Source organism: Poecilia reticulata, linkage group LG7, assembly GCF_000633615.1.
Source record: "Poecilia reticulata strain Guanapo linkage group LG7, Guppy_female_1.0+MT, whole genome shotgun sequence".
Lineage (NCBI taxonomy): Eukaryota > Metazoa > Chordata > Actinopteri > Cyprinodontiformes > Poeciliidae > Poecilia > Poecilia reticulata.
Genome location: NC_024337.1, coordinates 17,962,780 through 17,986,074, shown reverse-complemented (window position 1 = coordinate 17,986,074; position 23,295 = coordinate 17,962,780). Strand labels below are relative to the sequence as shown.

Here is a 23,295-nt window from a genome sequence, read left to right as displayed (position 1 = left end):
TTCTGACATTGAGGACAGAATTCTAAGAAAAAATTAAGAATTCTGACTTTTCTCTGAATTCTGAAATTAAAATGAAAATTTTAAAATTTTAAGAAAGAATTCTGAGAATTTTTAGATTAAAGTCAGAACTTCTTCCCCTCCGCCCCCGATTTCCGTAAATTGGTGTTTTGTCTCCTTGCTGACAAAATTTCTAGATACAGTGTAGGATGACAGAATAACAAGCAATACTACATCGATCCAGGTTCGCTCCCATTTTTATCGCATACTGTACATAAAAAAAACAAAAAAATCAGTTCTTGTCATACATCTGTGCAAAGATCCCCATTTCCCATGAATGCCACCAACAACAAAGTGCATAACTGGAAGAAGAACACTGTACGCTACACAGAACTTCACTACTCACATACTGCAGGTCACCAAAGCACAGGACAGTAATGGGAGGGCAGTAAATATCAACATCCAATGGAATTAGCTTAACGTTACAACTCACCAACATCAGAACACAACAAGAGAGCAACCATGAAATGTACAACGAACAACGACAGTATGCATGCAAAAATATGCATTTATATCAACATGATAGCATCATACAATACAGGGAAACCAAAACAACAGGTCATGACTGTTAATATTATATTCACAATTAATATATTACACTTCTGTTTGGAGATACTTAAAGGAAAGCATACCTGTGTAACTATAGGCTTATCATTTGCATTATTGCATTCAGCCTTTTTTTTGCAAAGAACACCAAGTTTATGTGAAATGTGTGCTTTGTTCCACTGAACAGTTCTTTTATTTTTTTAAGAACAGTAACATTATTATACACTGTAATAAAGCTGCTGTTTGGTAACTATGGCATCATTTAGAATGTGGTCATCAGTAGTGTAAACTATATTTAATATGGATTTACTGGGTTGAAACTTGAAAACCAACAACACTTTAATGATAAAACAACGGCGTCACCCGCCCCAAATGAGTGGAAGTGACACCCAAACGTGTGTCGAACTAAAACGTCCAGCATAAAGTCCAGACAGACCGGTGTTGGACCGTCCTGCCGCCTAACCGAGACCTTGGTCCTGACTTTCTGTGTGCCTGCGGTTAGTGCGCTTCCGCTGCTGCTTGGGGTTGACTTGGTCCCAGTAGGACTGGCAGTACTGGTTAATCAGTCTGATCTCAGGAGGGAAAGGTGTGGAGGCGACGGGCGACTGAGGGTACGCCCCCGCTTGGCGGGTCTTTGGCTCCTCGTCCTCGTCCTGAGCGGTTAGTGCCAAAACGATGTCCCGGTCCAGGATGCGCAAAGCCACGCGTGCCACGGTGTGCTTGAAGTTGTTCTCGGTGGCGAGGCAGTGGTAGAGCCCCGCGTCTGATTGGTTGAGAGACTTCAGGAGGATTCCCTGGTTGGTTTTCAGAACTCCTCCAACACGATTCAGCTACAGGTTAAAGAATGAGCAACAAGTTTAGATTTATATCCTTGTAATAATTAAACACCTAACGATTGATGCAACAAAGCATCAGCAGCATAAAAAAGTATTCAACACATTTATGCTATGTTCACACTGCAGCCTGAAGTGACACAGTTCCAATTTTTTTGTAAAATGTGATTATTTTTGGTGTGGTCGTTCACACTTTCGATTTGTATGTGATCTCCACTGTGAACATCAATCGACCTGAAAGTGTCCCGCATGCGCAGTAGAGGGCGCAATGAGCGTGCTCAGTGTTTTACCAACCACCATAAAAAAGAAGAAGAAGAAGAAATGTTAAGTGTTTGCGGAAGTAAACATGGATGCTAACGGTGGAGTGTAGCTTACGATTTTAAAGTTGTTGTCCGACCGGAGCAGCACATTAACAACTTAATCCTCATTATCGTCCGCCATGTTGTTGTTTTTCTTTCCGCTCAAACGTATCAGGACGCAGAACAGTAACGTTTTGTTCGGCTAAATGCGACCTGACCGTTAAAATTCAGGTCACATTTGAGAAGATCGGATACGTATCGGACAACCAAGCAGCCCGGGTCGCATTAGGGTAAAAAAATTATAAAAATAAAAAAAATCTGTTTTTCAGACTGTCATGAAAATATCAGATACAGGTCGGATTACAAATTTTTTTTTTTTTTTTGAAAAAACAATAATTCAGAATTTGGTTTGCATGTCAAACTTTAAAAAATTTTCTTTTTTTTTGACAGCCATTTGTAGTTTTGGTGTGTCACATGAAACCTAAATTAATAGAAAAGAGCTACAGCTAAAATCTGTAGCTTGAGGATTTTTCCTTTCTCACAGCAGTTAAGTGGTTGGAATAAGTACAATTTGTCCTGTTTTTATCATCATTTTTGAGAAATGTCAGTTATTCTTGTCAACATTGGTAACAGGGTTTTCTGCCAGAACACAAGGTAGGAGGTTCAGACTGAAATCACTGAATCGTGACTTCAGCCAAACTTCAACCGCTATTTTTTTGATTTGTCTTTTCTTATTAAACTTGCAATGAATACATTTTACTTCCTCACCACTTTCCTCTTTCCTTCCCTCTGGAAAAGCCACTTGACTGTGGCCTGAGGGGAGCGAGGCTGGCACTCCAAGAAGGTACTGCTGCCCTCCACCCCAAACTGCACCGTCTCTCTCAGACGTTTCTCCACTGCACACGTAGACAGAAAAGAAAATGACTTAAAATTAAAAACAACAAAATATTCATGATATTTAACAATTGAAACCTCCATCTTACCTTTGGCATTAAAGCCCCTGCACTGTCTTAGTGGATCACCGTGCTTTACATCCTGTCTTCTGCTCCTCCTAAAACAAGCAACAGTAATCATCCACACCAGTCTTTTTTAATCCACTTTAGTCAAACTCTAGTTGGTTGGATGGAAAGTCCGGTTTGCTTGGGGAAGTGTTGTAATCAAACTCTGATTCAGATCAAAAAAGTTAACTCTGGTGCCCCTACAAACCTAAGTGAACTCTTAAGTATATATAAACGCCAAGTGGACCGGAGGCCGCTCCAAAAGCAGGAAGCAGACTATTGCGCAGAGGATTCTGGGTAAATACAACTAAAACACAAGCTGGGAGTCTAGTGCTAGAGGGAGAAATGGCTCGACTTTTACCAAAAACAAAAGCGAAACCGCTAAAATCCAACACCACTACATTTTCTTTACATTTCGTCAAGAAAGAAGTTCAACTCTTGTCTTCTGAGTTTTTTGTCCTGTTCCCTTCAGTGGTTCTTGATGTGGCGCCGCCACAGGTGAGGAGGGCGCGCTGCAAAAACACCAAATCTTACCAAGTATTTCTGGTCTAGTTTCTAGTGCAACTATCTTACTAAACTTGAAATAAGACAAAAGTAACTTACAGTTAATGTTTTAGCAAGACTTGTTTTAAGTAAATAATTCCTTATTATTGATGAAAAAGCACTTGTTCTATTGGCAGATTATTTAACTTATAACAAGGTATATTTCCCATGTTATAAGTTAATTTATCTGCCAAAAGAACAACTACATTTTCATCAATATTAAGTATTACTTACTGAAAACCAGCCTCTCTATCTTTCTAAAACGCTACTTGTAAGTTAGTTTGTCTTATTTCAAGTGTACTAAGATATCTGGACCAGAAATACGTGGTAAGATTTTGTTTTTTTCCAAGTGTGAAACAGGTTTTTCAAAGAGTTTGGTTCGTTTGACCCAGTGCCGTGTGAAAGTGAACCGCACCAGCCGAAAATGTAACAAGTGTCGTGGCTTTGCTCCTCAATTGAACCGAGTCTATCGGACTGTCAGGTGTGTTTCAGTAAACCCAACATAACTGCACAGTGATAACATGAGGTGATCTAAACCTTTTGGTGGATGGGGTGAAGGCAGAGCAGCTCTCTCCATCCCAGGCGCAGTAGGGGTCGCGGGCCAGGCAGCAGTCAGAGCAGGCCCTGCCATACACGCCGCAGCGGTGCAACGACACCTGCGTCAGCCCCGCGTCCGACGACACGTATAGCTGTTGCTGTAGCAACATAAACAAAAACGGGCTCAACTCAAAGAGGCTATGACTTGAAGGCAGTAGATGCATGTAAACAAAGGTCATAGCGAAAGTATTCATACCTTCTGAACATTTTAATATTTAGAGAACATTTTTTGACACATCTCAACTGCAAACTTCAATGTCTGTGATTGGATCAAGGGCCAAACTCACAAATGTTTAGTTTAAAAAACATAATATAATAGCTCCAGTTTTATGTTTACGGTTGTTATCTTGATGGAAAGAAAACCTCTGCTCCAGTCTATTAAAACCCCAAACTGGTTTTCTTCCAGGATAGTTCTTCATTTAATTACTGTTCATTAACTCTAACCAGATTTTCTGTCTCCGAAGAATCCCCACAGCCTCATGCTGCCACCACCATGTGTTACCAAGAGGAGTGTGTTTTCAAAGACAACATATGGAAAGTTAAAGCGGTACGAATACTTTTGCGAGAACCTGCAGTGTCTCCAGTATGAAGAATAAAAAAAGCTTACTCTTTTTGAAGAAATCTTCATTGTTTTAACAGGAACTCTGGTCTGTAATTTAATAAAGAAAATTACTTAAACGTCTTTGGTTATTGTGATTGAATGAACTCAGGCAAACAGAGACATACCCGAAAAACCTCAACTTCTTCTAGAGTCAGTTCCTCCATGGTTGTTGGGTCTTTGGGCAAAACGATGACTTTTTGCACTGTTCCTCGGTCTAAAAGCAACATTAATGTTGATTATTAACATTTTCTCAATGAAAACACACTACAACCATCTGTCCTGCTGCTATTTCACCTGTGCCTAAAAATAGGACCTCATAGCGCCCATCCACTGCGTCCACCTGGTCGACCACAAGGGCCGTGTACCGGTAGTCCACGCCGGTTTTCACCACCAGGGGGCGGCGATGTATAGGATACACTGAATGAAACATGAGGGGATGTGAGCGGATGAAATTCACAGCTTCATCAGAGAAGTTCTTGGACGACTGGATGCCTGGAGTGAAGGTTCCTCCTGGACACTTTATGCAAGAGGGAGGAAAAAAGATTTGATTGCATCAGTGTCATCTTGAATATGTGCAAAAATACTTACAACATGTAACAATGTCAAAACTTTTGTCTTAAATATTCAAGAGAGTGGATGGAAGTATAAACTTATCAATATTTCTCCTCCTTAACCACCTATGTCATATTACATTTACATAACAACTTAACTTGTATTTACTAGTTAACCCATCAATCTAGTATCCATTTCATTTTAATTACATTGGATGATAAGACCGGTGGTTGGGGCACTAGGGCAGCATGTCGTGTTTTAGAGTTAAAAATGTTTACAGTTGACAAGAAATTTTAAATATCATTAACACATGAACACCAACTATAAAGTATTAAAAAATGCAAACATTTTAAAAATACTTAAATAAATAAGCAATGCTTAGCCTGGTGGGGGTACAAGTAAAGCCTGGTGGCCCGCCAGGCTTATAAAGCACTGGGGGGAACCCTGATATAGTATCCAGCAATAATCATAACTTTATATGATCATTTGAACAGTTTTATGATTGGACAATGTTCAAATTTTACTCCACTTATTGATACACAAACATTTTACATCTGAAGTTGATTTTGTATTTTTTTTAATTGAGAACATTTAATCTCGCCTTAGCTGATAAATTTCCTCCTTAGACAATTTTTGAATGTTTTTTGGTAATTATTTTGGGTTTGTAAAGAATTAAAGCTATAAATGGTTTTTCTATGTCAATTACTTTTAATAATCTACATTTTATAAACAGTGTATTAGTGTTTTCTAAGTATCCCACCTTATGGATTATTCAATCAATCAATCAATCAATCAAGTTTATTAGTATAGCATAGTTCAGGCATTTCAAAGTGTTTTACATCATAAAAACACAAAAATACAAAGTCATAGAACACATAGTCAACAATTCAGTCATTACACATCAAGTTATTGATTAATATTTAATTGATTATGTTTCAAGCGCAACTTTAAACCGGTGGGGTTTTAGCCTGGATTTAGAGGCACTCAATATTTTGGCTTTTTTTTAAGCAATTATCTGGAAGTTTGTTCTAGATTTGTGGTGCATAGAAGCTGAATTCTTATTGCTCTTTCTTGTCGTATTTCTCTGTGAAGACAATGAGAGTGAAACTTACTGTTCCAGGCCGTGGATAGGGAATCTTCCCAGTATATTCCGTCCACTGGTAGTTGTGGCCGTGCTTGTGGGCAAACGGTCCGTTGAAGACGTTGCGGACGTCAGCCATTGAGTATACGCAAACCGCTGAGCCCTTAAACACAGAGCTTCAGCAAAAACAAGCAACAAATATTAAAAAAGAAAGGTGGCAAGCCCAACCCATGAAATTAGAGAATAAATTAGCCACAAAAATGTGTTGATAAAACAAAGAAATTACTTTGAATTTGTGAACCTGGATTCCAGAAAATGACTCACCCGGCTGTGGTGAACAGAGCGTACACCATGGGGTTTCTTTCATCCTGTGTTGGTTGAATGAACACGTCTCCTGGAAAAACAATGACATGCATTTCATTAAGAACATAGTCAAACAGCTAACACGAAATTGGAGACAATTTTCTCAGGGCTTTACGTAGTTCATCAAATGACGTCTCGACTCCGTCGKCTCCTATAACCGAGCAGACAAGACGCGCCTTCAGGAACGTCGTCCAGCGGTTCACCAGGGATTTCTGTCCTCCTTCATCATTCTGCAAGATAAATATAAAGACATAACTAAAGGTGACTAGTGTCCTTTCTTGAACAGGTTAGGTCTGTAGACTTTACAAAACATGTTCATTACATTTTTTGTACAAAATCATTCTTAGATAATGAGATTTTAGTCTGCTTCTTTCAGAATGAGCTGTTTTAATGGCCTCTTGTCACTTTAAAGCCTAATAAGCTGCTGCTGGCCACGACCCCCGCCCCAACTCAATGTTTACACTCACATGTGAAAATGGTTTCAAACAGATACGCAATTATACAACAGTACATGTTTGAGAAGCAGAAGTGGAGCCTCCTGCACAACCACCAAAATCCCAACAATAACACACTTTACCGTTTTATTGGCTGCTCGTCTTTTTCATCAGCCATTGTACAGCGCATACAGCAGTAAAACCAGCTGACCAAATGTGCTGGAGCTCCGCTTGGATTGCTAGGTAACGGCGTAGCATGATTCAACAATCAAGAAGTTTTGAAACAATACCAACAAACGTCAACTTATTGCCACAAAACAGATGATTTWTTWAAATGCTTGGACTGTTTTTAAAAATCATTGAGACCCAAATGGAAGTACAAGAATATGTAAAATATTGATTTTTACCACAATATCTGTAAGTTTGGTTGCAAAWTAAAACACTAAAACAATCACAAAATCRTGGAGAAACAGCTATTCAAYAGAACTTTGTTGGTAGAGGTGGATTGTTTTGGTCCTGACCTTAATATTCACACTCTATTTGCTCATAAAGTGATTTTTCAGATCGTTACTATTAGAGAAACATTGGAAACTACAACCGTTTCCTTCCACATCACATTTATGCAGCATGTCCCTCCATCAAATAAAATACTCAAGAGGTTTGTGGTTGTAGCATGAAAAGATGTGAAAATGTCCATGGAGTAATTTGGTTAGTAGCATGGTTCTGCTTACCAGGCACACTCTCCCCACCCGGGCTAAAACCGTGGGGCTCGCCCCACCACTGGTGTCTAGACTCTTCTCCCGGAAAAAGAAGTAAAGCTTGTCATCATTCTTTTCTGCACTGTCAGGGATCTGCTGGATCTGGATAAACACCGGCTCTGGAGGATAAAAGCAGAAAAGCAGAACGAGGATTGAAACGAGTGGTTGTCAAAATGAAATGAGAGGATCTAGAACGTGTAATCATTGGCGTTTTACTTCTTCACACCCACACTTACTCACCGTTGAGCCACCTGGAATCATACTGCTCCGTCCTGATTGCTGTCCTCCCTCCCATGGTCCTAAATAAAGCAGCGTCTGTGCTCATAAAGTCAATATGTACACCTGCGTACAGGTTTCCGTCTGTAAAGACACACAAAGACTCCACCATTTACTGACCAGGTTGGGCGCGTTTTTTCTGCGTCTAATGCAGCCTGAAGTGACCCAATTCCGATTTTTATTTATTTTTTATTTTTTTTGACGTAATGCGACCTGTATCTGATCTTTTCACGACAGTYTAAACAACACAGCTTGGATTTTTTTYGAATGCGACCCAGGCTGCTTGGACATCCGATTCGTATCCCATTCAAATGTGATCTAACGGCTAGRTCTCGTTCATCCMATAGTCACTAATGTCACTAATGCTCGACAAACGTCACTATTCTGCGCCCTGATACGCCCAAGCGCGAAGTAAAACAACAACCATGGCGGACTATAATGAGGATTAAGTTGTTAATGTGCTGCTCCGGTCGGACAACAACTTTTAAAATCCTAAAATAAGCTACACCGTTAGCATCCATGTTTACTTCCGCAAACACTGAGCACTTCTTCTTCTTCTTTATGGCTGTTGGCAAAACACTGAACACGCTCTCTCTCCGTTTGACATCATTGCACCCTCTACTGCGCATGCGGGACACTTTCAGGTCGTTTGCAGTTCACACTGGAGAACACATACAGGTCGGGTATGTTTGGAAGTGTGAATGACCACGCCAAAAAAAAAAAAATCCGATTTGACAAAAAAAAATCGTAATTGGGTCACGTCAGGCTGCAGTGTGAATGTAGCTTTAGTCAGGCATTCTTCTTACTGATCAAAACTGCAACATTCTCCTGCTTGGGATCATAGGAACATTTTCCCTTCCCTGAATCCATATAACCAGACACCAGTCTAAACAGGTAGTCCTGCAGAGGCAGATCAGAGAGAGTGTGTGCATAAAAATAGAGCATAGCGGAAAATCATAAACAAATCAGTGTCCCAGTTTGCCGTCCTGAAATATTTAGCAAGACAAAGCTCTCCAGGTCTGCGCTGCTTGGGGCGTTTTGCTGTAAATCCCACTTGGGGATCTGTAAATGCCGTGTTCACCTCTGCCCTCCAGCCTCGGTTGATGAATGTGCAGATGGGTTGGTACGCCCCTGTGCCGCAGGTGTAGAGGTGGGTGCGGTTCCACGGCTCAATCAACCTCACAAAGTTGGCACATTCACCCTGGACAAAGAGGAGTAAGATAAATGGAATTCAAACATTGCTGCAGCATCTGGAAAGAAGGATTAATTTTTATATGAGCACAAGATCCCACCTGTCTACCCTTTCCTGTCATCTGGCATTCTCCCTTTCTCTTTGCAGAGGCTGGCCAGTGGATCTGCATTAGAGAAAAAACACCACAAATTAGGATCACTGCACTACTCAGAGATTTAGGACCACATGCCAAATAGCGGAGTGGATTTAAGAAGAGAGCTTGAACGCACTATAAGCGGTTCTTTGTTGACGTTGTGCATGTCCAGAGCAACCAGGTACTCCCGACTGCCCAGGTAGAGGCGGCCCTGGTCCTGATCCATGAGGAGGATTCGGTAGTCGCTGGTGTTGAAGGAAAAACTGAAGGGTCGCGCTGCTTTTGTGTCCATGAGTTCTGTGTGGAAAATGTTACAGTAATGTTTAAAAAAAGGACTTCGGCTGGAGGCAGAGCACTCATGCTATTCCCCTTATGCCTTTAACATATTTTCATTACCAACTTGGATGAACTTATGGTCCCTGAAACAACACACTCAAGGTTTTTTTTTTTGGAAAATGTGTGTCACTTATTAAATATGACTCAACATTGAGCGTTTTGAAAAAGCATATTCGCTTTTAAGATCTCAATATTTTATGTGCTCTGGTGTCTGATTGGGTCTAAAGCAGTGCATGCCTTGTGGAGTTGGAGGAAAAGCCGCGTGGCTCCCTTAGGAAACGTGGTCAGTCGAACTCACAGCTAATTCTTAAGATCAGGTCTGTGTTCAGCAGAGCATAACCTGTTAAGACTTGCAGCAGTGGAAAGTGTTTCTCTTTTTTTTGTTCTCCTAAAAGCTTTGATTGAACTTTTGAAGGGAGATTATTATGCAAAACTTCATTTTTTGCACGTTTTTGTGCCTCCATTTGGATTTCTACTGGTTCTATAAAGAATTGAGTGCTAAATAAAAAAGAACAACAACCATTTTTTTTGGCAATAAGTTAATGTGTTTTGGTGTCTGGAAAATTAGCCGTTTCAAGATCCTAAGTCACAATCTGCAAGCACTGGCTCATTGCCTAGCAACCCCAACTGACCTCATTGTAGAGTCTCATGCAGAGCTTTTAAAGGGAGACTGATATGCCAAAACATCATTTTTTTGCACATTTTTATCCTTCCATATGGGGGTTTACTGGTTCTAGAAACAGGTGAGCGCTAAATAAAAAAAATCCTAAGTTACAACCTGCGAGCACTGCCTCGTTGCCTAGCAACCCCATCTGATCCCAGCTCCTCACCTAGCAACCAGAGTGGAGCTGGTCAACTGGTTTGATTGCTATGTTGTTTGTTTGTCTATTTTTTTTATGCACAGCTACTCTTCTTGAGATCCATAATTAAAACGCACATCATACTGTAGAAATCATTCAAATACAGCAAGGAAAATTAATTACAGTTCATACAAAATGTTGATAAATTAAACAATCCACTGCACACTGCTCATAAAATGCTTTTCAGGTTCTTTTTAAAAAATTTATTCTGTTTTGCTTTAATTATAGTTGGTACAACGGCTGTTGGAATAGACAAGTGTTTTGATGTTAATATTCAGAAACTATTGTGGGCGTGGCCAGCAACCGCTTATTTGCATAAAAGTGGCAGAACCCTATAATGGCTCATTCTGAATAGGACCCAGCTGCTCTTCCTGGAGTCCATTGCTAAAACACACATTATGCAGTAGAAATCATTCAAATATAACATAAACAGCAATGAAAATATATTACAGTTTATACAAAATGTTGATAATTTCATGAAACATACAATAATTAAATATGTTTAATTAAATATACAATATTCCAGTTATAGGTAAATTGCCCTAACAGGGTTTTCAGCTACTTTTTAAAAACTTTCTTCTGTTCAGCTTTAATTATAGTTGGTACAATGGCTGTTGGAAAAGACACGTGTTTTGACATAAGCTGCTGGGTCTGTAGCCAGCAACTGATAATTTGCATAAAAGTGACAGGACCCTAAAACAGCTCTTTCTGGAAGCAGTTCAAAATAGGCAGAATTGATCAGGTAAAATCTCATCCTCTGAGAATGACTTTGTGCCAGAAATGCAATGAACATGTTTTGTATAGACCATACAGCTGACCTAACTTGTTTAAAAGAAAGCATAATAGGTTCCCTTTAACAATTCTCCCATTCATTCCATCAGATTAAAGACATAAAAAGCACCCCAACACACACCCACACACACATTTGTGGCATGTCTGAAATATTGACCACCATATGTGCTCCCTGCAACGTGACGGAGGCATGTTAAAGACAGCAGGCTTAAACAATGACAAATGTTCTGGGAGACCCTCAGAAGCAGGCTTACAGGGACTCAAGAGGAAGCGCAATCTTTATTTACATCAAAGGGCCTGCCATCTTCCTTTTGAGGCCTGTGTTAACAGGATGCAGTGGAGGTGCCACTAAAATAAGCCTCGCAGTCGGATCTCCGGTCGAAGCGGGACGGAGTCTCAGAGTCCAGCTCTGTTCCCACAGGATAACAAGTCCCAATGGCCGAGCTCCAACACAGTCATGGTGGATTCACCGAACGGGCTAAATGCAGCGACGCCGCACCCCTGTACTCGTCTCTGTTCGCCAAAAATAGCAAACAATGTCCTGCCATCATCTGGTAAACATTCAGCAAACACTTATCGTCTGACAACATTCTGACATCGATAGGGGAAACACTGGGAAGGACATACTGGGAAGTCCAGTATGGGGCCCACTATGAACTCTCAGGTTACCAGCGTATTGTCACCGAGTCACTATAATGACCAGAACCACTTAGTCCCAGACCCATCTCCTGTATGAACCGCCTGGTGACAGCACAGTGAGGGTACGAGATTCTAAAACACGGCTCAAGTTACACAGCACGTTCTGCTTTCTAGCAACGCTGGACCAACAAATCAAACGAGCTTCAGCTAATTCCTTTTAAATCTGCTTAATTGACCCAACTTCCTGAAAATCAACATGAAGTCCTTGTCCTCTGCAGACCACATGTGGCCTCAGAGTGTCAGTCAGTCCGGCAGGATCGCTCAGAAGAGTCACATGTCCTCCAGCCGCCCCGAAACCTCCTCCACAGGCGCCTCCAGGAACAAAGGGGCTTGCTGTCACAAACAATGAACAATAAATCCTGGGAGTAGCAGAAAACAGTTGGAGACTAAACCCTAACCTCACTGGGTTTTATTCTGTTCTAGGGGGAAGGGTCCACAGAATTGCTGCTTTATGACTAAAACCTGAGAGTTGATCTAAAACCTTTAACAAGTGGCTGAGTGTGAGAGCTCAGTGCACACACAGAATCTACAGGGTCATTTCTCAACCCAAATCTAGGACAGACCAAGCAAATATTGGGTCAAAAGTTATGGCTCAATGTGTTAAGTAAGAGAAGTCAAGTCAAGGCAAGCTTATTTGTATAGCACATTTCAGCAAAAAGAAGTTCAAAGTGCTTTTCATCATAAAAACATAATGCCAATTATGAAACAAGCAATTAACATTAGATTTTGTCAAATCCCTTCAGTAAAATCATCAGAGGTGGGTAGACTATCCAAAAATTGTACTCAATTAAAAGTAGAAACTACTTTAAGATATTTTTACTCAAGTAACCATCCAAGAAATGACTCAACTAAGAGTAAAAAGTATTCAGTAAAAAGAAAACCCAACTGATCAAATTATCAATATTTTATATTTAAAAGTGACATAATCAGGCAGACCAAAAATTAAATTATGTGGAAATGTTGGTATTTTTAAGACCAAAATGATTCATGTAAATAACATAATTACAAAATGGCAAAAAATCTGGCCAAATAAACATTTTTCCAAATCAGTTTCTTTCATATAAGACTTCAGAGACTTTAACAGAAACTACAGAAACACAGTGTTGAACAAACATGTCCTTCATTAACTGAAGTTACTCTCAGTGGGTAGAATATCCAATTTCACTAAGAGTTCTTCATCATAAAGTTTCTCTAGTAAAAGTAAAAATTCCAGATTTGTGATGCTTGGAAACTCCATGTTTGGTTCCGGTTCTGGGGAAGTAGAGCTGACCAGAACCAGAACACCTGAGTGGTTTGGAAGGTTGATACATCAAGAAGAGACCAGATCATTTTCTCAGACAGGAAAAACAACACTAAACAATTGCTTCTAATTCAAGTAAACTCTTAACAAGGTATACAAAATAAAAATAATCATAAGAAAATTGAAATAAATAAACAAACCGGTGACCAAAAATACACAATGCGTTCTGACGACATCATTACGCCATCATGTGATTCCCTCTGTAAATAGCCCCGTTTGAAAATTTTAACCAGGAAAATGTTTGACAGGATGGATATGACAACTGAGGCAGCCGCGATGAACAGCGCCAGTTCGAGCTGATCAAAAAGTAAGTTGTCGCTTGAGCGCATTTTTGTGTGCGTTTGTGCTGCATGTCGACACGAACTTTACTGTGGGACCACGTTCCAGCTCGTAACGGCTCCGTGTTCTAGCATACGTGCAGGGAGTGCGCATGCGCTTTAAGACGTCCGCGACGTTTGGTCAGTTCGGCATACGCTACAAGATGCGACACAAAATAAAGTCAATAAATAGTTTCTAATGTTAACTTGATGGCTACACATTTATTGTCSTGATTTCTATGTGTATTTAAAGCAGGGTTTAGCTGCAGTCACCAGCAAAACACGCCCMGTTCCTTGACGATGGTCTGACTGGCTAACGGCTAAGTCAGRCTGTCACACTGTTAAAGTGTATGACGATCTASCTTCTACGTCATGGTGTCACGGAACTGATTAAATGACAGCTTATCCAGTTTGTGCGACGCTAATGGCGATCTGCACTCAATTCGTCACAAGGTTAATTATGCTGAGTAATAAAATTAATGTCAGTGGGTTGAATTAATTGGTACTTGTATAGTATAAGTCAAAGGACTCTAAACCACTCCACAACAGTCAGTCATTCATACACACATTCACACACTGACGGTAGCCACAGCTGCCCTGAGGCAGACAGATTCAATCAATTGGCGCCACAGGACCCGATGACCACCACCAGCAGGCAACGCAGCTGAAGTGTCCTGCCCAAACACACAATGGCAAAGTGACTGAAACGGATGGAGACGGAGTTCAAACCCACTACAGCATGGGTACCTTCTGATCCCGTCCAAATAATTAGCTTTTTTTTCATGCTAATTAGCTAGCGCAACCTATAGTCCTAGCTATGTTCAACATTTTGACCAACTAATGAGCCAYAAAGTCAAAATAGATTCCCGCTAAAAAGTGTTGACTGCTTATTTAAGCCTCAGCACAAGCTGAACATTAAACGTTTTAAATCTGTAAATCTTTATGACATTTATGTTTGAAGGCAGCAACTAAAAGWCTAAAATGATATGTCTCTTGCAAACATTGTGATGAGTATTTGGGTTTGTTGACCTCAAAATGTGCAGATATTTTGAGACAGATGCTCAAGTGGATTTTCTAAATCTCACTTCCAATTTACATACTTTTACAAGAAAATAAAAACCTTTGTTATCTTTCATTAAAAAACAGATTGTCCAAATGAAACAGATTAAAACAATTCCATGAATTTGAAACAGCATATGAAAAACCTACGTACACCATACCTGACTCTTCTTCTGATGGCAAAGGACAGAAAGGTGCACTTTAATTGAATTTTATGAAATTCTAGGTTAAATATKATAGATTTTTGTAAAGGTAGAACACTGATTCACAACCAGCATTCAAGCTAAACTTTCTGAGTAAAATTTGAAACTTACATAACASTTTTTCTTTCTACACCCTGAGCACCATCTGTTTGTCTTGACTACATCATTCTGTATTTTTAGCACAAATCCTCTTCACCATATAACCATATGTTGTACCAAAGGCTAACCTGATAGATCTACCAGGTAGGATAGTCGAGTTATCTTCATAAACCTGACTATCCAGAGACTATATTCTACAGCTTAAGGGGGCAGCATTATATATTTTCTAGGCACATAGCATCACTTTATAGCACAATCAAGTAACTATGTGAACTTGATGTTGCTATAAAAATTTTCTATATATCGATTATGACTTAAAAGAAATTTGACTTTGTAATCTAACATCTTAAAATTGGGTCTCTGTCTCTTTAAAAACTCCTGCTGTTTCTGAAACTCCACTTTCAGGAAGTCATCACAACATTGCTCCTCTATTAACTCTTTAACAAAGTTTAACCAGCGTTGCACTGAGATTTAGCTCTTATAATGAGCTCAGCAGATGTGCCGTCCCACCAGGTGTTTGCTAATTGCTTCTGGCTAGTCTGAAGGAGCTGAGTGTGGCCGTCGTGGAGAAGGGCTGCTCTGTAAGGCAGAAGCTTGAGAGCTGTAAGTCAGAGGACGAGCTGCGCTTTGAAGGTGGCAGAAACTATAAGGTACACATACATTTTTAATTATTTGATTTTCCTGGAKAATAATTAAGTACTTTTAATCTGAATTTTCTCTATAAAGATCAGCACAGCAGAGAGGTGTGCTGTTCTGCACAAAAATTACTATAAAACTAAATTAATGCAGGAGTTCATCCTATATTTTGACTTGAATCAGATGTTATAGTTTACAAAGCCAGTATTTGGGGATAATYGAATCCCATCTGTTTTAAATTTTGTTATGTGTACAATGGGCCTCCAGAAATTTGCAGTTATATTGCACAGAAAAACTTGTGAGTGGGTGAATTAGTGAATAATGAAACAGCGAATAGGCTGGGACCCACTGTACAATGGAGCCATGGTGGTTTATCACTATTTCTGTCACAATAACAAATTTTGCTGGACAATAAATTGTCCCAAAAATTATTACAGTACACAATAATATTGACTATTTTCAACTRACATAACAGTAATGGCATAATGATGCAAGAAGACATTCTAAAAGTTCAATAAACGTTAAATTCGATTGAACATTTAACACTGAAATYGAAGGACATTTTAAATATCCAAAATAAATAAACCAAACAACAGACAAAATGRGTAAAATTAATCATAAATCTCTGTAAACAAAACTGTTCTACAAAAAAACGGCTAGTTGAGACCAAAGCACCAGACTGAAGACTTTTGTTATTCAGAAAGAGAAAAGGAAAAAAACAACAACAATAAATTATTCAAATGGAAATTATTCAGCTTGTTTTAATTTATCATGTGATTCATTGGTGTATAGCCTGTTGCAACAGGCCTGGTTATTACACCATGAGAATCTCTTACTGCCCTTTGCCTATGTTAGTATACGTTACAGGGTTTCCCTTAGTGTATTATAAGCCTGGCGGCTACCAGGCTAGGCATTGTTTCTTTATTTAAGTTTTTTTTTTTTTATGTTGGCATTTTTTAAGACTTTATAGTTGGTGTATCTTTCAATAACACATAATTAATTAGGGATATTTTCAAATTTTCTGTCAACTTTAAACATTTTTTAACTCAAAAACACGAGAAGCAGCTGGATGAATGACTGTCCTGGTGCCCAACCACCAGACTTAACAAGTTTTACGGGGGAAACCTTGTATTATGACCCAGAATATTGGGTTGAACYTCAATCCCAATATTCTGGGTCAAACTYCCTGTGGTGTTAAATCAAAACACATTGATGTTGTCTTATAAGACCCAGAGCTGGGTTAGAAAAATACGACCCAAATTGGTCTGCTTTTAACACTTTGGAGTTTACATGAGTGTGAGAAGGAGCAAATTCAAGACCAAACTTGTGCGATTGATCCATCAACTACTGTGTGCACCGAGCTCCAAAAACACCCTGCTAAGMTATTTACCGGGAGAGGGATTAGTGTTAAAGGTCACATAAAAAAGCATGGCCATTACTCTCTCAGGACTAGGATGGATCTGTCTCTGCAGCTATCCGCAGCATGTGGACAGCTGTTGTCAGTGTTACAAAATCAGAAGAATGCACAGCAGCCTTGCACGTACACCGCCAGTGTTTCTGTCAACCACAGATCTCRTGATTACCTCTAATCTGTCTCAGATTCCCTTTTAAAATGTAAATCATACATTTTTATCACTGAATCTATGCACTACTACAAGATAAGACACTGTCTAGACCTTATTTTGAAACCAAAGCCTCCCGAATCAGCTGCACATCAAAGCACTCCAGAATGTTATAAATCTGATCCACACCTCTCATTTGCACGTCCGCGCAGCGTCGGGCATGTGTTCTTACACGTGGAGCCCTTCCCGCAACTTGATGTGACACCATGACAGGGAGGCAGAAATAACAGTAATCATCTGGCATTGTTTTGATCAAAGGTGTCGTCCTCATATTTGTGAGGAAAAATCTCTGCCATCAGAGTTAATGAGYGCAGGTGAGCCGAGAACAAGGGGAAAATCCCAAATACCTGCACAAAAAAAAGGCTTCAAAAAAACCCAATTCTTCCCATCTCAGCTTTAAACCTGGAAGCCAAGTCTTTAACATCTTAAAGGTGACCTATTATCGTTCCTTGAACAGGTTAGGATAGGTCTATAGGCTACACAAAACAGGTTTACACAAAATCATTCTCAGATAATGATATTTTAGTTTGCTCAGTTCTGCCTATTTTGAGCTGAACTAGGGCGTCTTGTCACATTAAATCCCAATAAGCTGCTCCTGGCCATGCCCCCAAACTCAATGTTTACACTTAAACATAAAAGGGCTGCAAACAGATGCAATTATATAACTGTACATGTTTGAAAAGCATTAGTAGAGCGTCTTGCACAATCAACAAGAAGTCAGGAAGTCGTTTCTGGAAGGTAAGTCAACAAAACACTTGTCTTTTCCAGCAGCCATTGCAGCCAACGTCCTGGAGTTCCGCTTGGGTTGCTGCTAGATAATGGAAAAGGCTTGAATGGGGTAGCTCTCGTAACATGGGAGTTAATAACTAGGAGGTTTTTGAAATGGCGTGTTTTCCAGGCACCAAAAAACATGAACTTWTTGCCAAAAAACATTAGTGTGCTTTTTCGAAGCAAAATGGAAGTACAAAAACGCACAAAATGTGAAATTTTCACAATATGTTCCCTTTAAAGTATACATTTCACTCCTGAGATCAAGTTTCGGGCGTTTTTCTCTTGTGACCCGACATCGCAACAAAGAAGAGCCTGACAGGCCACATCATAGTGCGTGAGCGTTTCAGGGTGTGGGGAGAAACTCTGTCGAAGGGCACAACGCGTAACCAGCCACACGTAACATCCACCTTTTGTTTTCAGCGCTCCGCTGTTTGACATGCGGCAGGAAATACGCTCTTTACATATTCATAAAACGGAAGCAAAACCTCTGGTGTGAACAAGTTTGCGAGTCTGCCAGGGATTTAACCGGACAAAAGCCAAACAAATAAGCTGTTATAATAAAAAAAAAAGCCCCGCAGGCAGAGGAGTTTACTTCATATGTATGAGCTCACCTTTGAAGGAGAGGCGAACCCGYGGCGCAGACTGCTGCAGGCCCCAGCCTCTGTAAACACACAGGGCCAACAGGAGGAGCTGGGCTCCAGATGCTGTCATGGTAACAGTCATGCAGGTAGCCCACAGAGATCTAAATCTGGACAAAAGAAGAAAGAGGAATGAGCGTTATTATAGAGTGCCCCATGAGAAATGGGAGACAGAAAAAAAAGAGGRAAGGACGGACTCTCTCTGATGTCTCTGATCAGACGCCTGGCCTGCAGCCTTCTCAGACGAGACGCGTAGTTAGGCAGCAGAGAATAACGTCCAAATCTTCACACCTGCTCTGGAAAATATGACAGCCCTATTATTTATTTAGAGTGTAAATGTAGTGAGGTATGTGTTAGGACTGCAAAACGGAGCTCGCCAGGCCAAGAAGTCTGGCAATTACGCGAGATTAAAATCACCAAGCCTTCACCTCGGACAAATTCTTCTACAAACAGCACTTAGTTCAGCACGTATTTCACTCACGTTTTACCTGCACAGAGAAGACAATGAACATGCCAATCAATGATTCCCCTCTRGCTCTCCCTCACTCTTTCTTTCAACAAAGCGCCCTCTGAAGCTGATGAGTGGAGGACATGACAGTTCAAAGCAGCAGGTAACCCCGGCTGAAACAATCCCTGACAGTTACGGCGTGTTGTGAAACTTAGTCCAACTGTTAGACCGTAAYTCAAGACATTCATTATGCATTTGCACTTTGCTGGAGAGGATCCCATATAAATTATGAATACTAAAAGCTGAGTCCATAACATCCATTAAATTGTCTCCCTTAAGGTGTGCTTTACTTGGGTCTATAACCCATCCCCTGGGCTTCTTCTCCAACCTCATGAGACCCGCAGTCGCCTGGAAATTAGGAGGTGTTGGAAAAGGAAAAAAAGAGAGAAAAAAAGGAGCGTAATTTCACAAAAAATTTGGCAGCAACACGTAATCTGGAAAACATGTTCCCGAGAAAGACGTTTTGAACATTCTGTCGAAACTGAAACGACTGGAACACGATGGAAAATCAGAAACAGAGGCCATGCTGGCAGCACCTTAAGCAACCTTCCTGGCATCGAGGCGCGAATCTGACGTTGATTCCCTCCATCAGATGTTTTACAGCCGCAGCAAATGAAGCGCTAGTGCGTCACAATCAATTAGGACATCACAGAATGAGCTCGGTAATTCAATTTAAAATGTGAAACTCGTACATTACATGGATTGGATGAGTGCAGAGCGAGATTTATTCCTGTTAATTTAATTATTATGGCTGAGTTAGATGCAACACAGGATATAAAAGAGTGTTTTTTAAAGAAATGTTGGCCTACTGAAAGGGAATAATTTGGCGTGACTAAGGCATCAATGAGGCATAGTGTGTTGGAGATCTCTGTTGAGCTGCTATGGTAGCCCAGGTTGCTTTAATAGCTGCTGTTAGCTCATCTTCATTATTGGGTTTGGAGTCTCCCATGGGGGATTTTCTATGATGTCATAATCGTTAAACCAGGGGCTAGTACTACTTTGGCAGTAAGGCTGGTAGCTTTCCTTTTTGTTTGTGCATGTTTTCTAGTAAACTTTTTCCTTCCACTAAACTTTCTACTAAAAAGAATGGATGCAACACTTCCTGAAATTGTTTTTACCAGTCTCGTGTAACATTTAAATCAGATTTTCTGACTTTTTTTTTCTTTTTTTTTGTTTTACTTTTACTCAATAGGTATCACAGTTGATTGAAATAAAAATGTGAAATGTAAAACTTTTAGTGTAATAAACCTACATAGTGAATTAGCCATTAACTGAAATGAATGAACTGTTTTAAAGATATTCCGATTTATGGGGTTGCACCTGCATAGTCACATAGACAAGATAATAGATTGAGAAATTATTTTTAATGAGTCATAATAAAAACTAATCACATAACAGAATACCATAGTTTGGTACAATTTACACCTTTGGTGTAAATTTACTCTCTATTTTCTTTGTCATTTCCTTAAATGTCTAATAAAAATCTCCTCGAGGCTCCACTGTGCTGGACTTACTTCGTGGTATATTTGCACAGCGGTTCTGTTGGTTTTCTGTGCTGGGTGGGAGCTGCAGGACAGATTGAAGTTCTGCCGTAATAATATATGGCTTCCCTTTAAATAATTATAGGATTTCTTTCAGCTTCTTTCATAAGCGGAGGAGTGCGCACTTACCTGTGAACTCAACATCCAGAAATAGGAACCGGGACAAATACGCGCACTCCAGCTTTCTAAAGGACCACAGACTGCGCTACAGAGTAACCAAACGCGAGTTAAAAGTTAAACCAGGGTTAAGTTAAATGTCCTTACCTTTGATTTCTGCGAAAACAGCCACAACTTGCGAGATGTTACCGCGGCATTCCGCGCGTTTTGCGCCTTTGGAGACCGAACTGGTAAAGAAAAAAAAGAAACAAAACAAAACAAAACAAAACAAAACAAAAAACAATGTCTTACAGCAGCAGATCTGCGCAGGAATAAAACAATCCGAAAGGTCTGATAGTTCCGTGGGAGGAAAAAAAAAAAGACAACAATGCCGAATCAGTCGCTTTTATCCGAAGGCATTCCTCTGCGTAACAATAAAAAGAAAAGAAAGAGAAAATGGCATCAGATCCCTGAACGCTTGTCCCACAATCTCCAAAAGTTTCTGCCCATTAAACCATCGGTGATGTGTCCAAGATGTTGGTCCACGGATCGGAGAAGCGGACTTGAACTGGTGACTGAATGGGAACCAAAGTGACCAGGTGCAGGTGTTGGGAGAGTGATCTGCCCCGCTGTCCTCTCCCTTCTGTTCTGCCCCCACCCAGCCTTCCCTCTCCTGTTGGCCCACAGCAGCATTGGACCAAACCTCTCAGCGCACCATATGGGTGTGATTAACCCTGTCAGTGCTGGCGGAGCACAGCCGACCCATGCCTGCCTGCATGAGGCTCCAAGCTGAAATTTAATAGCGGGCACTATTTAAATGTTGTCCTGGTCGAATTAGCTGCAACTTTTATGATTTTTTTCTTATTTTCTTACATATTCTTTGAATCTGTCACTATGTTGTAACATTATGTAAGATAGATAAAGTGTGATAAAAAAAAAAGCCAAGCTCCTCTGCCTTCTCCTAACTGGAAACAACCAATCAGAATCAAGAGGAGGGACTTAGCGCTGCCAATCAATCCTGTGTGCAGCACCTTTTCTCCACCCCTTGCTCTCTGCTACAATTTATCTTCTACCTGTTAGCAGAGCCTGCCATTAATGCTAAGGCTAATTAGCATGGCCACCAATGTTTCTCTGCTATTATCACATTTAGCAGCATGTTCATGAGGTTTATTGACAGCGCTAGGACACTCCTCCTGGCTCTGATTGGAGGAGCTCCATCTTTTCACAGATCATCTGTCTCATTTTATACTGTGATCACATGGTGACTGCTTTAACAAATATGTTAAAACCATATTTTTAAAATAAAAGTTATGTACTGCAGCTTTGAGAGCTCCAAATTATGAAACATGTCCCACACAAACAATCAAACTTCATGATTCAATACAGTTTATTTCACATCAAGAACAGGTGAAAGAAAAGTTAATTCAGTTTAATCCAGTTATACAGAGATATTCACATTACTTTCCAATTTGATCTTAATGATCAAACATTAAATTTATCATTCAAATTGAAAACAGGATAAAGTTTTAATCTGCTAGAGACGCATTCATATAACAGATAACCACAATATATGAAAGACACTAAAAACTGCTTAAAAAAGAAAAAGGTAACTCAGTCACTGGTTGAAAGGAAACCAGTTGTTTACTCATCTTCCTCTGTTAGCGGAGGGTCTTATATTGTGTTTTTATACTATTTCTGTTAGTTATTTTTTGTGTAATTTTTTCTTCTGCTAATATTTCTTTTACTATTTTTAATGTTCTGTCTTGTGATTTGTACAGCGAATAGTTTTGTTTTTTTTCTGCTTACTTGTCTCAGGATAAGGATGAAAATTAGTTATTGTGTTAATTCCTGCATGTTTACATTGACATGAATTGTAGAAATGTTGAATAATGTGCACTGTCCTAATGAAATAAATTAAGTTAAATTTATCAGCTTGTAGTCCAATCAGAGATATTTTAAAGGAGGGATGTAAAACTTGTTTTCGTTTTGGGCCAAATCCAGATCATGAACGCTCTTAAAGGGCCGGTTGTGCCAGAATGTATTGATAAAACTTGTTCACACACTGTTTAAACATCAATACATTTATTAAATTAAATAATGTTACTGAACATCTTTTCAGTTCGTCCAGGATTTCATAACACTTTCTCAGATTTTTCAAAGTGTTTGTGGTACTAATTAGGAAATATTTGCTCTTATTTATGACAGTAAATTTGACTTTTTATAACTTGCTGTMTAGATCATGGACTATAATCTGACATCAATTAAAGMTGAGACAGCTGTTCAGTACAAGTAGAAARGTTTTTGATAATTTTTGAGAAAAATCTGCAATAAACTCCCAATTATGTATTAGTGCAAAAAAAGTGTGGGGATGTTTTGATTTTTGCGTGAATTTCCACGATAATTCACAAGAAACTGGAGGGATTGATTGATATAATTTGGCAATAAATAGATAAAAGCTACATTGATTTGATTGATAACATAACATTTAAGAACATTCAGTGTTTAGCTTAGAATCTAGAGGACCACATAAAAAGCTACGGCGGCCCAGATTTGGC

The 23,295-nt window shown here is 39.7% G+C and overlaps 1 protein-coding gene across 3 annotated transcripts; it reads right to left on the bottom strand.

Annotated features, from left to right (window-relative positions):
* Positions 1 to 236: 236 nt before the first annotated feature.
* Positions 237 to 21,417, bottom strand: LOC103467700 (semaphorin-3F-like). Of its 3 annotated transcripts, none has more exons than XM_008414327.2 (19): positions 20,909 to 21,417; positions 18,793 to 18,891; positions 18,569 to 18,705; positions 9,400 to 9,560; positions 9,231 to 9,293; positions 9,020 to 9,139; positions 8,745 to 8,838; positions 7,903 to 8,022; positions 7,636 to 7,781; positions 6,586 to 6,700; positions 6,432 to 6,501; positions 6,139 to 6,283; positions 4,769 to 4,991; positions 4,600 to 4,688; positions 4,481 to 4,522; positions 3,814 to 3,971; positions 2,719 to 2,786; positions 2,504 to 2,631; positions 237 to 1,433 (listed from the first exon to the last, which is right to left on the bottom strand). In XM_008414327.2, exons 3-19 carry the CDS (start codon positions 18,678 to 18,680, stop codon positions 1,062 to 1,064), a joined length of 2,226 nt encoding a protein of 741 aa, XP_008412549.1. In that variant the 5' UTR covers positions 18,681 to 18,705; positions 18,793 to 18,891; positions 20,909 to 21,417; the 3' UTR covers positions 237 to 1,061. The 3 variants fall into 3 exon arrangements, with proteins under 3 accessions (XP_008412549.1, XP_008412551.1, XP_008412548.1); XM_008414329.2 differs by having other exon boundaries at positions 18,793 to 18,886; XM_008414326.2 differs by lacking the exon at positions 18,793 to 18,891.
* Between the last annotated feature and the right edge of the window lie 1,878 nt (positions 21,418 to 23,295).